The sequence below is a fragment of the Vombatus ursinus genome, unplaced genomic scaffold (genome assembly GCF_900497805.2).
Source record: "Vombatus ursinus unplaced genomic scaffold, bare-nosed wombat genome assembly UNPS02006779.1, whole genome shotgun sequence".
NCBI lineage: Eukaryota > Metazoa > Chordata > Mammalia > Diprotodontia > Vombatidae > Vombatus > Vombatus ursinus.
This window is the reverse complement of record NW_020946557.1, coordinates 16,636,785-16,650,514: the sequence shown is the minus strand read 5'-3', so window position 1 is coordinate 16,650,514 and position 13,730 is coordinate 16,636,785. Positions and strand designations below refer to the sequence as shown.

Below are 13,730 nucleotides of genomic sequence, written 5' to 3'. Positions count from 1 at the left end.
TCCTCCTATAAAAATATCTTATCAGCCATTTAATTCACCAGACAGGGTTCCGAATGACATTCAGTTGTTACCACAAAGAAAATCCATCCTCTGAGGTTGGTGCTTTTACCTGGATCTCTGGAAGAATGAGTATCAGGCTCTGAAGGTTATCCCAAAAAAGTAAGTCTAAAAATGCTCTGAGCAATAGCAGTGTCACTAAAACATTTGTATACAGAATCCCAAGAGGATTGCTTTTAAGGGAACAACAATTAGATGCTTAAAGTTATTATTTCAATTTTAAAATTAAAATCATTTTAAAGTCTCCAACGCTTGAGGATTGTTTGATTCCATTACAATTAGGGTTCTCACGAATGCAAACTAGTTATTCTAAGGCATGATTTAGCACGGGAAAAGAACTTGAAAGTGAAGGGGGAAAACCTATAGGTTGGAAAAACAATTCAAAGCATATGCTGCACTGATGGTAGAACAAAGCTTTATCTCCAGATACATGGGATATTCTGATTTTTTTTGTAGTCAGGACCTGTGTTTCGATCAGTATGAAATATGCCTGATATGGAAAATTCCACCACCAATGTAAATTGGCAGCTCATCTATATTTCATACTCTTAGGGGCACTGGAATAGAAGATTAAGTACCTTACTCATAGCCAGACAGCTGGCATTTTGGTGTCAGAAACTGAGCTTGAATAAAGATCTTCCTGACTTCAAATAACACCTGTATGATACTGTTCTCATGTGTATAATGAGGGGGTTTAACTAAATTGCCTCTGAGGTCCCTTTCCACTCTTCTGATCTATGATCCTATCAATACTATGTCATTTTGGCTCTCCAAAACAATATTATTAGTTTAAGAGAATCAGGTCACTTTTCTGGCACATGTCTGCTTCTGAGAAAAGCAACTGTTGAGCTAGGTTTGCCTTGACAATTCATTTATTTTATGGCATAGGTCTGTTCAGAGTCCTAAGAAAAACAGTTATGGAAGTTAAGTCTGACTCAGAGTTCTGAGAAAGCAGCTGTTCATTTGAATGGATAAGCTGTAAAATATGAGAGCAAATGGAGAGCACAGTATGCTTCAGTGATCTGTATATGACTAACTAAAGAAATACAGAACTTTGAAATACAGAAATACAAAACTAAAGAAATACATAAAATAAAGACACCAGAACCATTTATGATTATGGGACAAAACTAAGTTAACTGATCAGAGACAGAAGATAGTTATAAACACATGCTAAAGGGATATTGTTTACAAAATGTACTTTGTGGGGGCGGGGAGGAAGAGACAGACATAAATACACACACACACATACACAGATGAAAGGACAGACGTAAGAAATGAGGTAAAGAGAGACCCTAACATTCTCTATTCTATCATTTGTTACTGGGTAGATTGGTTGTCCAATGAGAGTCAGGAGTGTTCTCTAACACTCCCGATGCTGAAAGGAAGAAGGAAAGAAAGAATATACTCTGCTATCTTGCAAGAAATGGAGATAAGGGAAGGGGGAGGGGGAGGACTCCGATTTGCACTGGCATCTGTTAATGCCAAGAGGTGGTGGTGATAAAGAATCCTGCAAAGAAGCAGAGCTGGAAAGGTTTTTCCCAGTTTTAAGATAAAGGTTGTTGCCCTGTCCTAAAAGGGCATAACACTCATTCATCTGAAGGCATTATCTAAGCCTGAATTTGGAAGTGATGGATACTACAGTTGCCATTGAAGAATTAAGTTCGGCTGAACACAGGAACAGCTCAGAAGCAGAGAATCAAAGGAATAATCCAGTAGAGTGACTAATTTAGCTGAGATTTCATATTCAGTGAGACACAGCTCAATGGATCAACTCAGCTTAGCAGTGGAAGCATCAGTTTAATTCAGAAGCTATGTTCATCAAGAAACTTTTATGGACAATTCCTAAGAAAGAAGATACTGAAGCATATAATTATAGAATTGCGAGTTACCCTGAAGCATATGGATTTCCCCTCATTCATGTACTTCCCTTGATGCATTCCCAAAGATATAAATGGAATGCATTGGTGGTTAGGATGTGACCCAGGCTAATGTGAACTGTGATGTATTTATTATCCCTGCATTTGACTTATAAACATATCTCTGATATTATTAAGTAAAAGGTTATGTTTAAAATCTAGTGTGTCATTTGAATTGCTGGGTTTGTGTAAATAGAAGCACATCCATAGGGACTCAAGAGATCCAGTGATGAAGAGGACGTTTATTCCCCCACAACAGGGTTTTCACCCCTCAGAACCTGACAGTCCAAGTGTTCCTGATCCTTTTATATGATAGTGCCTTCCCTCTGTTGATTATTTTCAATTCATCCTGTATATAGCCCGTTTGTACATAGCTGTTTTCATGTTACTTCCCCCATTAGACTGTGAGCTTCTTGAGAGCCGAGGCCATCTTTTACCTTTTTTTGTATCCCTAATGAATGACTAAATGTAGTTTTATGGTAGTGATCCTTGTCTGAGAACCCAATGTGAAGGCAGATTTAAGTTGAGTGAGCCAGCCCAGAAAGTAAGTGTGTACATCCCATTGAGGTGTTATAGTAATTAAATAAGAAGACAATGTAATCCACCTAGTTAGTTAGCTCAATTTGTTAGAACACTGTGAAGATTTGATTCCCAATCAATTATTGTCACTGTTCCCTGATCACAGACTAGTACCAACCCAAGCCAGTTATCTTGAAAATATACACCACTGATTACTGGAGATTGTCACAATGAGAATCAATACTCCCACTAGAAAAAAACAACTCAAAATCACTCCATTATGAGCAAGTCAAGAACATTATCTATGTCAAACCATCACCTTTAATATGCAAAGGAAATGTACTAATGGTAAACATATTGTTATGTGGTATGTTGTGACATAGAATGTATATAATTACTTAGAGTAATCAAAGGCTTATTAAAATTAGATTCAGCATAGATATTGGGGAAATGCAATCAGCAATTAGGTACATAAAAAGACAGCTGCAAAACCAAATACAATAACACCTAATTAATCCAGCATCACCAAGTTATTAAAATAAATTTTTTTTTCAGATAACTGAAGATTATTCCTTTAAGTCTCTAAATTTAGTTTACAGATAATTTTAAGTCAGGGGATCTTAGGTCAGCTCCATCTTTCCCAAGGAATGAAGTGTACAGCTTTGTAATAGTTGTTTTCCTCTGCCCTCAGAATTTTGTTTGGTTGTTGTTGTTTTGATTCCAGGATATCTCCTGGATGACTGAGATATGAAAATCTTACCTCAAGAAAAGCTGGGTCTTACCATAGTCCACATTAGGCAATGGGGGGAGGGAGGAAGGGAACCTTACACAGGAAAAAAATGAAGTCCTAACATCCTTAACAAACCTAAAAGTTATAAAAATATCACATGGGGTTATCTTCTCAAAAAAAATAGTAGCAGTGGTGCCTCCTGCGAATTTAAGCTAAAATGAAACATGCCAAGGGCATGTTTTGGAGGAAAAATAAAGCATAATGGAAAGATTCTTATTACACCATTGGAGTTACAGGTTCACAGAATTTGAGAGCTGGAAGGAAACTTGGTTACCACCTTGTCCTGACCATATAACAAAAGGATGTTCCACTGTAACATACCCAATGACGTCCAATCTCTGCTTGAAGAGCTACAAGGAGGGAGAACCCTCCACCTTGTTAGGCAGCCCATCCCCCTCAAGGGCAGTTTTACCTATTTGGAATTGTTGCTGACACGGCGCTTTAACTGGACATTTTACCATTCACCGTCTCTGGTTCAATGTTCTCGGACTAAACACAACAAATCTAATCCCTTATCCATGGGTCAGCCCTCCAGATGAAGATGAATCTCAGCTCCTCCATCTTACCACCTCCAGGCTTCTCTTCAGGGTAAGAAGAGGAGCTCCCTCAAATGATGCGCATGTGACATGGACTTAAAGCTCTTCACCATCTGGTTCCCATCATCTGGAATTCTCTGGCTTCTTAATATCCTTAAGCCACGGTGTCTAAAATAGAACTAAATACTCCAGATTAAAGGGCAATGAGGGTGGAATAAAGTAGAACTATCATCTCCTTCTTCCCGAAAACGCTATGCCCCTCCTTAATGCAACCAAAGACCACATGAACTTTTGTGGCTGCCACGTGACACTGCCAACTTTTACTGAGTTTGTGAATCCAATGAAACTCCCCTTATCTTTTTCAGATTAACTGTTGTCTAACCACGTCTTCCTCATCCCATACTTATGAAGATGATTTCTTGTACACAAGTGCAAAATGTTGATTCATACTAAATATCATCTTATTAGATTCAGCCCAATGATCTAGCCTATCAAAAACCTTTTGTATCCTGACTCTCTCATCTAGTATGTTAGCCATCTCTTCTTATGTTGTGTCATCTGCAAATCTGTTGTGTATATTATATTGCCTATGCCTAGGTCAAAATCACTGACAAAGTGTTAAACAGTTTAAAGCTTTTGCTCAGATCCCTGGGGAACTCCCATTAGAGACCTGTTGCCATGCTGCCACTGAACTATTCACAACTTACTCTTTCAGTCTGGCCATGCCAATAGTTCTGAATCTATTTGAATATATTTAATAGCATGAAGTAATTTTTCAAAAGCTTTGCTAAAATCCAAGGAAATCATACTCACGGTATTTCCTTAATTGACTAGTTTAGTTGGCATCAGAGAATCTGGGTTCCTGACTCTGCATGTACTACTGTTTGTCTGTGACCTTGGGCAACTCATTTAACCACTATGAGACAATTTCCTCATCTATAAAATGAGGAGATTATGCCAGATGACCTCCTAGATCTCTTCTAGATCTAAGTTTAGGATCCCAATATTGATTATCTAAACTGGATTGTTTTCCAGAGACTCTTCTATTGCTTTGCTTCCACTGTGAAATTCTAAGCACTTGGTAATATATTACCAAAACCTGTTCAGATACTTTAGTAATGACTAGAAAATCTGTATTCATTTATTAATTCCCTCCCAACTATACTCCTTTGGATTTCTCCATCATGCCCCCAGGAACCTCATCATCCTGGAAGATCACATGCTCACACCTCATACATCCTCTCTGGCCCTGGGACCCCTCAGATTGGAAGGTAAAAGTAAAGAGCTCTTCCTAGAACCTCCGCTTAGGAAAAGTGCCCAGGCCTGCCATTTCCACATTTCCCACTTGCACGCCTTTAGACCTCTCCATCATGTCCCCTTGCTGGCTACCTTCCTTTCTCCTGACCTTTTCAGCTTCCCCCATTAGATGGTAAGCTCCTTGACTGAAGGGACTATCTTTTTCATATTTGTATGCCCAGGCCTTAGCATAACATCTGGTACATTGTAGGGGCTTAATAAATATTTATTAACTGGCTAGAAATCGAAAATTTTCTGTCAAAAGTTAAGAAACTCACATGAGTTGAAAGGACTACTGCCTAATAACTGTACTATGTACATAGCACGTATTTGCTATGACTTAGACAAAAAAATTCCACTTCCCACCCCAAAATTACTTTCTCTATTTTACATTTAAATGTTAGTATACATCTTTTTTCCTATCTCCCACAATATAAGGCAAGTTCCCTGAGAGCAAGTACTAGTTCACTTTTTTCTCTGCATCCCCAAAGACTAGCGTGGCATACAATAGGCAATGAAACATATGTAGTGAAGGAATGAATGATGTTTAGATCCTATATGAAGTGTGATCTAAGTAGTAACAAGAAAAGAGCAAGTGGTTTTGTCAGTTTGTCTGAACATGCGTTTTTTTTTTTTTTATTCTTAATGAAAATTCTTAGGTCCAGGTTATATTTTGAGTATAAGGGTGATCCCATTGATTCACAGTCAGATATGCCCACTGTCAGTTATTTTTTCCCCAAAGTAAATTTGTACTAAACTATGCATACTCCTTCTCTAGGCCCCATTTGCACAGAGTTGTTGTTTGTCCCTCGTTTTCAAAGAGGACCAATAACATCATGGGGTGATGTCTTGACTCGTGTGAGCTAGATTTAAGTGTGGCAGAGTTACACAAAGCCATCAGCCTCATTCTCTCTTCCAGAGTCAAAGTCCAGTAGGCAAGACAAAAGTCAGGATGACTGGCAATGGCCCAGGATGCAATGGATGACCTTGGCATCTTTGATGTCTAAGCAAGCTCTAAGCATTCCACAGTGCTTGCTTAAGCCATCTTCTTGGCCATTCGAATAAACTGTTTTCATCCCCCCATTCTACTGGGGCATGCTTGGGGTAAACATCTTCCTACCTCACTGACAGGTATGAGGACTGTCAGTTACCCTTAACTCGGTTCAGCCCATCTGTAGAGATGGGGTGTGGCCGATGCATGCGATACAGATTCTTGGAGCCACAGGTCAGAGTCAGGTGGACACCAAAGGTGGACGAGCATCCCTGAAAAGGGACTGGAAAACCCTCACACCAGAGGTACTAGTTCAAGAGGCAGCGAGTACCATTGGAAAAAGCTAAGCATTCTTCAGTCAGAGGACTTTGGTTCTAATACTGTTTCTGCCGATTAGTACCTGACAAAGCGAAACCGCTCAAAGAAATGCACACAGTAGCACGTAAGGAGAAGATGAATGACTAGAACACAGTGAAGTCTATGGCTATGAAACAGTCTTCTTCCCCTCTTTGTAAACCTATGTTCTCAGCAGCTTTAAATAGGCTAAAAAGGAACTAATCTCAAAAGGCAATGTATTTATCCCTTTCATGAAGTCATGATGGCATAGTATGAAAAGATCTACTCTGTTAAGAGCAATTAAAGCATTTTGTATAGCCATGTTAGAATCTGCTTACAGATAAAGAGGTAATATAAGGATTCACTATGTGTAAAATCACAATTATCATCGATTTTGCTGAATAACAAAATAACACTCCTTTAAAAAAAGTTTTTAAAAGGATAAACACAAAAGTCAGTTTTTGAGAAGATACAAGAAAAGTTCCCATGGCCTTTATAATTGTTATGTTTCATTCACTTTAATTCAACAAACATTTATTTATTAAGTGCTTACTCAGTTCTCAGTGTGAGAAGACAAGGTTACATTCCTAGGTAACCAGATAAGCTAATTTACCTACAATGACTTGAGAGGCAGAGGCTCAGAGTGAGCAATGGGCACTTGGAAGGTTTACTTCATATATAAGAAAGCATTTATTAAGTGCCTACTATGAGCCAGACATTGTACTGAGCACTAGAAATACAAATAAGCAAGCTAGCCCCTATTCTCAAAAATCTTATACTCTACTAGAGTAGCGGATGTTAACTTTTTCATGTCTTGGACCCCCTTCAGCAATCTGGCGCCCTTTCCAGAAAAATGTTTTTAAATAACAGACAAATGCTAAATTTCTGGTGTTTACAACCCATTTTTTCTTGTTGTTTTTGTTGAAAAGGGTTCATGGATTATTGTAAATAAATAAGTAGGTTTTTTTTCCCTTTATCTAAATTCAAGACTCCCTAAAATCTATCCCCAGAAGTCAACAGGCCCCAAGTTAACAAGTTCTGCACTAGAGAGAAAACACTTTACATAGAGTAGTAGAAGCCAGGGAATAGAGCTTTGGCCAGGGCAATTATGGAGCCACAGGGAAAGTAGATTACCCTTCAAGTATCGATAGCAATAACTGATTTGATCATTGTTCCCTAAACAAGAATCCTGACAAACTACCTACCATACTCCTGACTGCTTGACCCCGGTGGATAGTTGTATGGGATGAAGTATGGTCTGTGGCAGGTTCAATATAGAAGGCTGATATAAAGACTGATTCATTCTTCAATCCCTGCTTAAAAATACTCCCCACAATACTCCCCACAATACTTTCAACTAATTAGACACATTTGGGTTAGCAAGTTCCCCCTTTAAGAAAGCAAACAATCCCTGAAAGGATTAAGCCTGTTTAACAGTCACAATTTACTAAACATTATTTTATGACCTGGTTTCCTTAGACGTGAGATCTACCAGCCTAGGAGCTTGGATTCCAGAAGTAGTAGGGTGCTTTGCATAGCCAGAAGACATTTATAAGGTTCCGGGTGCTTGAAGGATAGAATATATATATACTAGAAGGTAGGAAGGGGTTATAGATATTAAAGAGAGAAGGCATGAAAGACAAACTTCACCTACTTTGCAGTTCTACCCAGGAGACAAACAAGGGCTCTTCGGGGGAAAAATTATGATGGGTGGTAACATGGAAGATATAAGTGGGTAAAACTATAGCATGGGTCTCATACTTTCATTCTTTATTTTCCTTTTACATTATTTATTTTTTATATTCATTCTTTTTAAATTCAGAGTTCCAAATTCTCTTCCTCTGTGCCCCAGGAACTTGAGGTCAACTATACAGGTGAAGTTAGGCAAAACATATTACCATATTAGCTATGTTGCCAAAAAAAAAAAACAACAAAAAAAACCAAACAAACAAACAAAAAAAAGAAACATAAGGAAAGTGATAAAAATTATGCTTCAATCTACACTCAGACTTCATCCATTAATCTCTCTGGAGGTGGACAGAATTTTTTAATCTTAAGTCCTTTGGAATTATCTTAGATCACTGCTTTGATCAGAGTAGCTAAATCTTTCACATTTGATCATCGCTACAATACATTACAATAAATACAATTGCTATTATTGGGTACAATGTTTTCCTGGTTCTGCTCACTTCACTTTGCATCAGTTCCTATAAGTCTTTCCAGGTTTTTCTGAAAACATCCCGCTCATCACTTCTTTTAGCACAATGGTATTCCATCACAATCATATGTGACAACTTGTTTAGTTATTCCCCAATTGATGGGTTTCCCCTCAATTTCCAATTCTTTGCCACCACAAGGGCTGTTATAAATATTTTTGTAGGTCTCAAACTTTTAAAGCCACAGATACAAAAACTCACTCTCTTTTGTGCCATGCCTATTTTGAATGGATACTGGGTGGGTAGATGTTGAAGACTTAGTATTTTAAATATGTCCATGAACTTTAAGTTTATTCATTGACTTTGTTATTTACTAGGGCCTTTTAATTAACCATAAGGTTTAGCTCTTCCTTGTGAACTGCATCGCCTGAGTTTTTGTTGTCTTGCTGAATAGGGCACAACTTGTTATTCTGTTGTTTTAAGAAAAAAAAAATCCTCTCCAAATACTCTAAGCAATAGCTGACCTAAAACAAGGACTACTTTTTTTTTTAAAAGGATAGTGAGCACCAATGCTGAAAGTCATAATACTGAATGAATTCCATAGTCATTTTAGTGATTCATTATTCCATAGTATAATAAATGGTTCAAATTTACAACTAATTACTACTGTTTGCTAAAACAGCTCAACCATTCATTTTACCTCTATAGTCAACCTGACAATGGACAATCAGGGTTGAGAATTAATCTGGCAAAATGACTCATTTTACAGTACGCTAGTCTGTAAAATTGTATTAAGTGAAGGACAAAATAATTACAGCGTGTGAACTTCATTGTACTAATAATAACTTGCAAGTTCTAAAGGTAGAAATATGAACACTGAGGGGTTTAACTGAGCTTACCTTAACTAGTTCAGTTTTCAACTCTTCTCTTTCTTCTTCGGATATCATACTACTGAGGTCAATATGAGAGATGGTTTCTTCATCAGGTTCATGCAGTGGATCAGTCTCCAATAAACCTTGAAGGATGAAGATAAAAGAGGATCAATTAAGATATTAACAGAATTAATGAAAGAGTTAAAAACAGAGTTAAGAAAAGAAAATTAGTCTACAAAATCAAAGCAAAGTAGGAAAGTGGACTACTATCCAGTTAATAATCCAAGGTGTCTCAGTCATGTTCAAGAGTTGAAACAATCATTTCCTTTAATAAAAACATATACAATCCCACTGACCCACCTAAAGTAAAAGCAGTTCCCAAGGTAATTAAAAAGTAAAAATAAACGCAAGTAAAATATACCAGCAAGAGAATTAAAAGCAGTCAAAAAGGAAAGCCTCCCTGGAGTCTCAGAAGCTCCCTGCCTAAGTCTGAACACCTTTTATAGTTTTCTTTCCCAAAGGCTCCACAGCTGGATCCCAAATCAACCCACCTGGGTACAAAGTTAACTCAAACTGCCTCAGATCCACCACGTGACTTCTTCATTTAAAACAGTCTCATCTGGTTTTACGGGAGTATGAGGTTAACTCAAATCTTCCCAGTTCCAAGGGTATCCTGGCCCATAACACATGGCTGTCTATGTACAGCTGGCCTAACAAGGCTACTGGCTTAGCTTTGATTCCACAGATGTTGATGGTGTCCGGTTTGTAGCAAGGCATTATCTATGACTGTCTTGGTACCTATATCACTCTATTGGCATCAACATAGCAACAGTATCAGCTATCTTATCAATGTATGTTGATTCTCTAGCCTTAATCTCTCTCCCCACTGCACCTGCTGGACAACAGCCCCAGGATATCCTATAGGCATCTCAAACTCAATACATCCAAAAGAGAACTGATTATATTTCCCACAAACCCCATCCCTTTTCCTAACTTTGCTATTTCTGTTGAAACATCACCATCTTTGTAGTCAACCTGGTTGACAACCTCAGGGTCATCCTTAACATGTCATTCTTCTTCACCCTTCATATCCAATCAGTTACCAATTCTTATTGATTTTACTCCCACAATATCTATCCCCTCCTCTGTGTTCCCACGGCCTTCACACTTTCTAATGGATCCTCTGCAGTAGCCTCTTAACTGGCGTTCCTATCTCAAGTCCCTATCCTCTACAAACCATTGTCCACACAGATGCCAAAGTGATATTCCTATAACACAAATCTGACCAAGGCACTCCACAGATCAAGAAACATCAGTAATTCCCTATTACCTCTGGGATAAAATACAACCTCCTTTGTTTGGTTTTAAAGCCCTTCACACAACTTGGCTCCAACTTATATTTACAGACTCACTTCCTATTATTATCCCTTACTGACTTGATATTCCTACCAAATTGGCCTGTTTACTGTTCCAAGAATGTTCTCATTTCCTTGATGTTGTACTTCAGTCTGACACAGCAACATAAGGACAGTGTTAATATTTAATTAAGATAGATCTAAATGCTCAACCTTACATTTTGGCTTTTTTTTTTTTTACTGTAGAGTCCCAACCATTTTAGTAAATATCAATTTGTTCAGATAGAGACTGGGCATCTGTGATTTCATTGGTATAAGAAACTCCTATCAATACAATAAATTGGCACCTTTTCTGAAACTTACAGACTTAGAGAGCTACCTAGGTCAGAGTAGTCAAACATGCAGGCTCCATGGTGCCCACAACAGTCCTCAGCTGCCAGAACCAGATTAAAATGTAATTCTGAGGGGCAGCTGGGTGGTGCAGTGGATAGTGCACTGGCCCTGGAGTCAGGACAACCCGAGTTCAAATCTGGCCTCAGGCACATAACACTCACTAGCTGTGTGACTCTGGGCAAGTCACTTAACCCCAATTGCCTCATCAAAAAGCAAAAAAAAAATGTAATTAGGAAATTTTTAACAAAATACACAATAATACAACATAGATAATGCTAATCTGTAATTTTTCAAGTCAATATGGCCTGCAGAGATCTGTTTCTATTTGAGTTTGACACCACTGACCAAGAGCATTTAGAGGCTTAGGACTTGCTCAGGATCACACAGCCAGCTATAAATCATGGGGCAGAACTTGAACCTAAGTCTTTCTGGCTTAAAAGCCAGTTCTCTAACCCACTACATCACACTGCCTTTCAAGATAATTAGTTACTCTGCTTTAAATGGCAAAGACATTACAAAATATCGGTTTCTTCCTTCTAATAAAGGAAGAAAAAAATCAAAAATCTTTTGACAAAAGAAAATTCACAAGTGGAAAGTGGCAAATGAATTTAGTCAGCAGAATCCTTCTCATGGCTACCTAGAGGTAATTAGATGATGAAACAGATGGAGTACTGGGTCTAGAGTCAGGAAGACCTGAGTTAGAATCCAGCTACAGACACTCACTAGCTATGTGACCTTAGGCAAATCACAACTTCTGTTTGCCTCGGTTTAAACTGTAAAATGGGGTTAACATCATCTTCCTCACAGAGTTGTTGTGAGGATCAGATGAAATAATATTTGTAAATCACTTAGCATAGTGCCTGACATGTAATAGGAGCTATTTCTTTTCCTTCTCCCTTACCTCTCATAAGAAAAGCCCAATGAAGAAGAAGAAGAAGAAGAAGAAGAAGAAGAAGAAATAGAACAAGGACAATGATAAGAAGGGCAGGGACAAGAAGAATGAGGAGGAGGAGAAGAAGAAATAGATAATGACAAGAAGGATAAGAAATGGGGTACCTAGGTGGCACAGTGGATAGAGCACCAGCCCTGAAGTCAGGAGGACCTGAGTTCAAATATGGACTCAAGACACTTACTAGCTGTGCGACCCTGGATAAGTCACTTAACCCCAATTGCCTTAAAAAAAAAAAAGGATAAGAAGAAATAGACAGAAGAAGAAAAGATGGAGGGGCCTTTCTGATATCTTCATTCCTTACTGGGCTCTCTTTCTTTACCTCTCTCTCTCATTACACTCCTCACTGACATCACAAATCCCTTCAAGTCCTTCCATAAGAAAGCCTGCCCTCAGGCTTTGTCCATTTGGAATGCCTCTGAACAAAGCATTCAACCCTAGTTAAGTCAAATGTTATTTAGCTATATCTGAGTTTAAATCTAATTTATTTTTTAATTTTGATCTGTTTTATTATAAATTTATGGAATAAAGCAAACATTTCCGTAACACTGTACAATAAAAATATGATTGCATATGAAAGTGTGAATCTATTATGTAAAACTTTCTATTCCTTTTAAATATATAATAAAGCTCTCTTGTAAATTTATTTTCTTTTTTTCTCCACCCCCCCACCATCATAGAGATACAAATATCTATATATATGTAAAATCATTCTATACATACTTCTATTTATTAGTTCTATCTCTGAATGCTGATAGCATCTTCCTTCATATGTCCTTTGTAATTAATTTGGGTATTTATAACAGTCAAAATGACTTCTTCACTTAAAACAATATTGCTGTTACTGTATAAAACATTCTCTTGATCCTGCTCATTTTGCTCTTCATTATTTTGCGCAACTCTATCCATGTTTTTCTAAGATCACTGAGTTCATCATTTCTCATAGCACAGTAATATTCCATCACAATTATATACCAAACTTGTTCAGCCATTCTCCAATGGATGGGCATCCCCACAATTTCCAGTTTCTGCCACTACAAAAAGAGCTGCTACAATTATTTTAGAACCTAAAGTTCTTTTCATTTTTCCCTAATCACCTTTGGAAATAAACCTATTAGTGCTATTGCCAGGTCAGAGGGTATAAGCAGCTTTTTAACTATTCTCCAAAAAGTTTGGATCAGTTCACAATTCCACCAACAATGAATTAGTGTCCCAATTTTTCCACATCTCTCCCAACATGTCACTTTCCTAATTTTAGCCAATCTGTGACAGGTGTAAGATGATATTTAAAGGCTGCTTTAATTTGCATTTCTCTAATCAATAATGGATTAGAACATTTTTTCATATGATTGTAAATGGTTTTGATTTCTTCATCAGAAAACTGCCTGTTCATATCCTTTGGCCATTTATCAATTAGAGAACAACTCATACTCTTATAAATTTGACAAAATTTTTATATATTTGAGATATTGGACCTTTATCTGAGAAACTTTATAAATCCCCCCTCCCTCAATTTTCTACTTTCCTTTCAATCTTGGCTACATTTGTTTTACTTGTATAA

At 37.6% G+C, this 13,730-nt stretch overlaps 1 protein-coding gene across 3 annotated transcripts in view; it reads right to left on the bottom strand.

The window, feature by feature from the left end:
* The window catches only part of TPD52L1 (TPD52 like 1), a 161,638-nt gene that overhangs the window by 61,977 nt on the left and 85,931 nt on the right, over nucleotides 1–13,730 (bottom strand). For all 3 annotated transcript variants that reach the window (XM_027848613.1, XM_027848614.1, XM_027848615.1), the window contains exon 2: nucleotides 9,500–9,615. In XM_027848613.1, coding sequence (XP_027704414.1) covers nucleotides 9,500–9,615 — 116 coding nt within the window. The remainder of the gene's footprint in view (nucleotides 1–9,499; nucleotides 9,616–13,730) is intronic.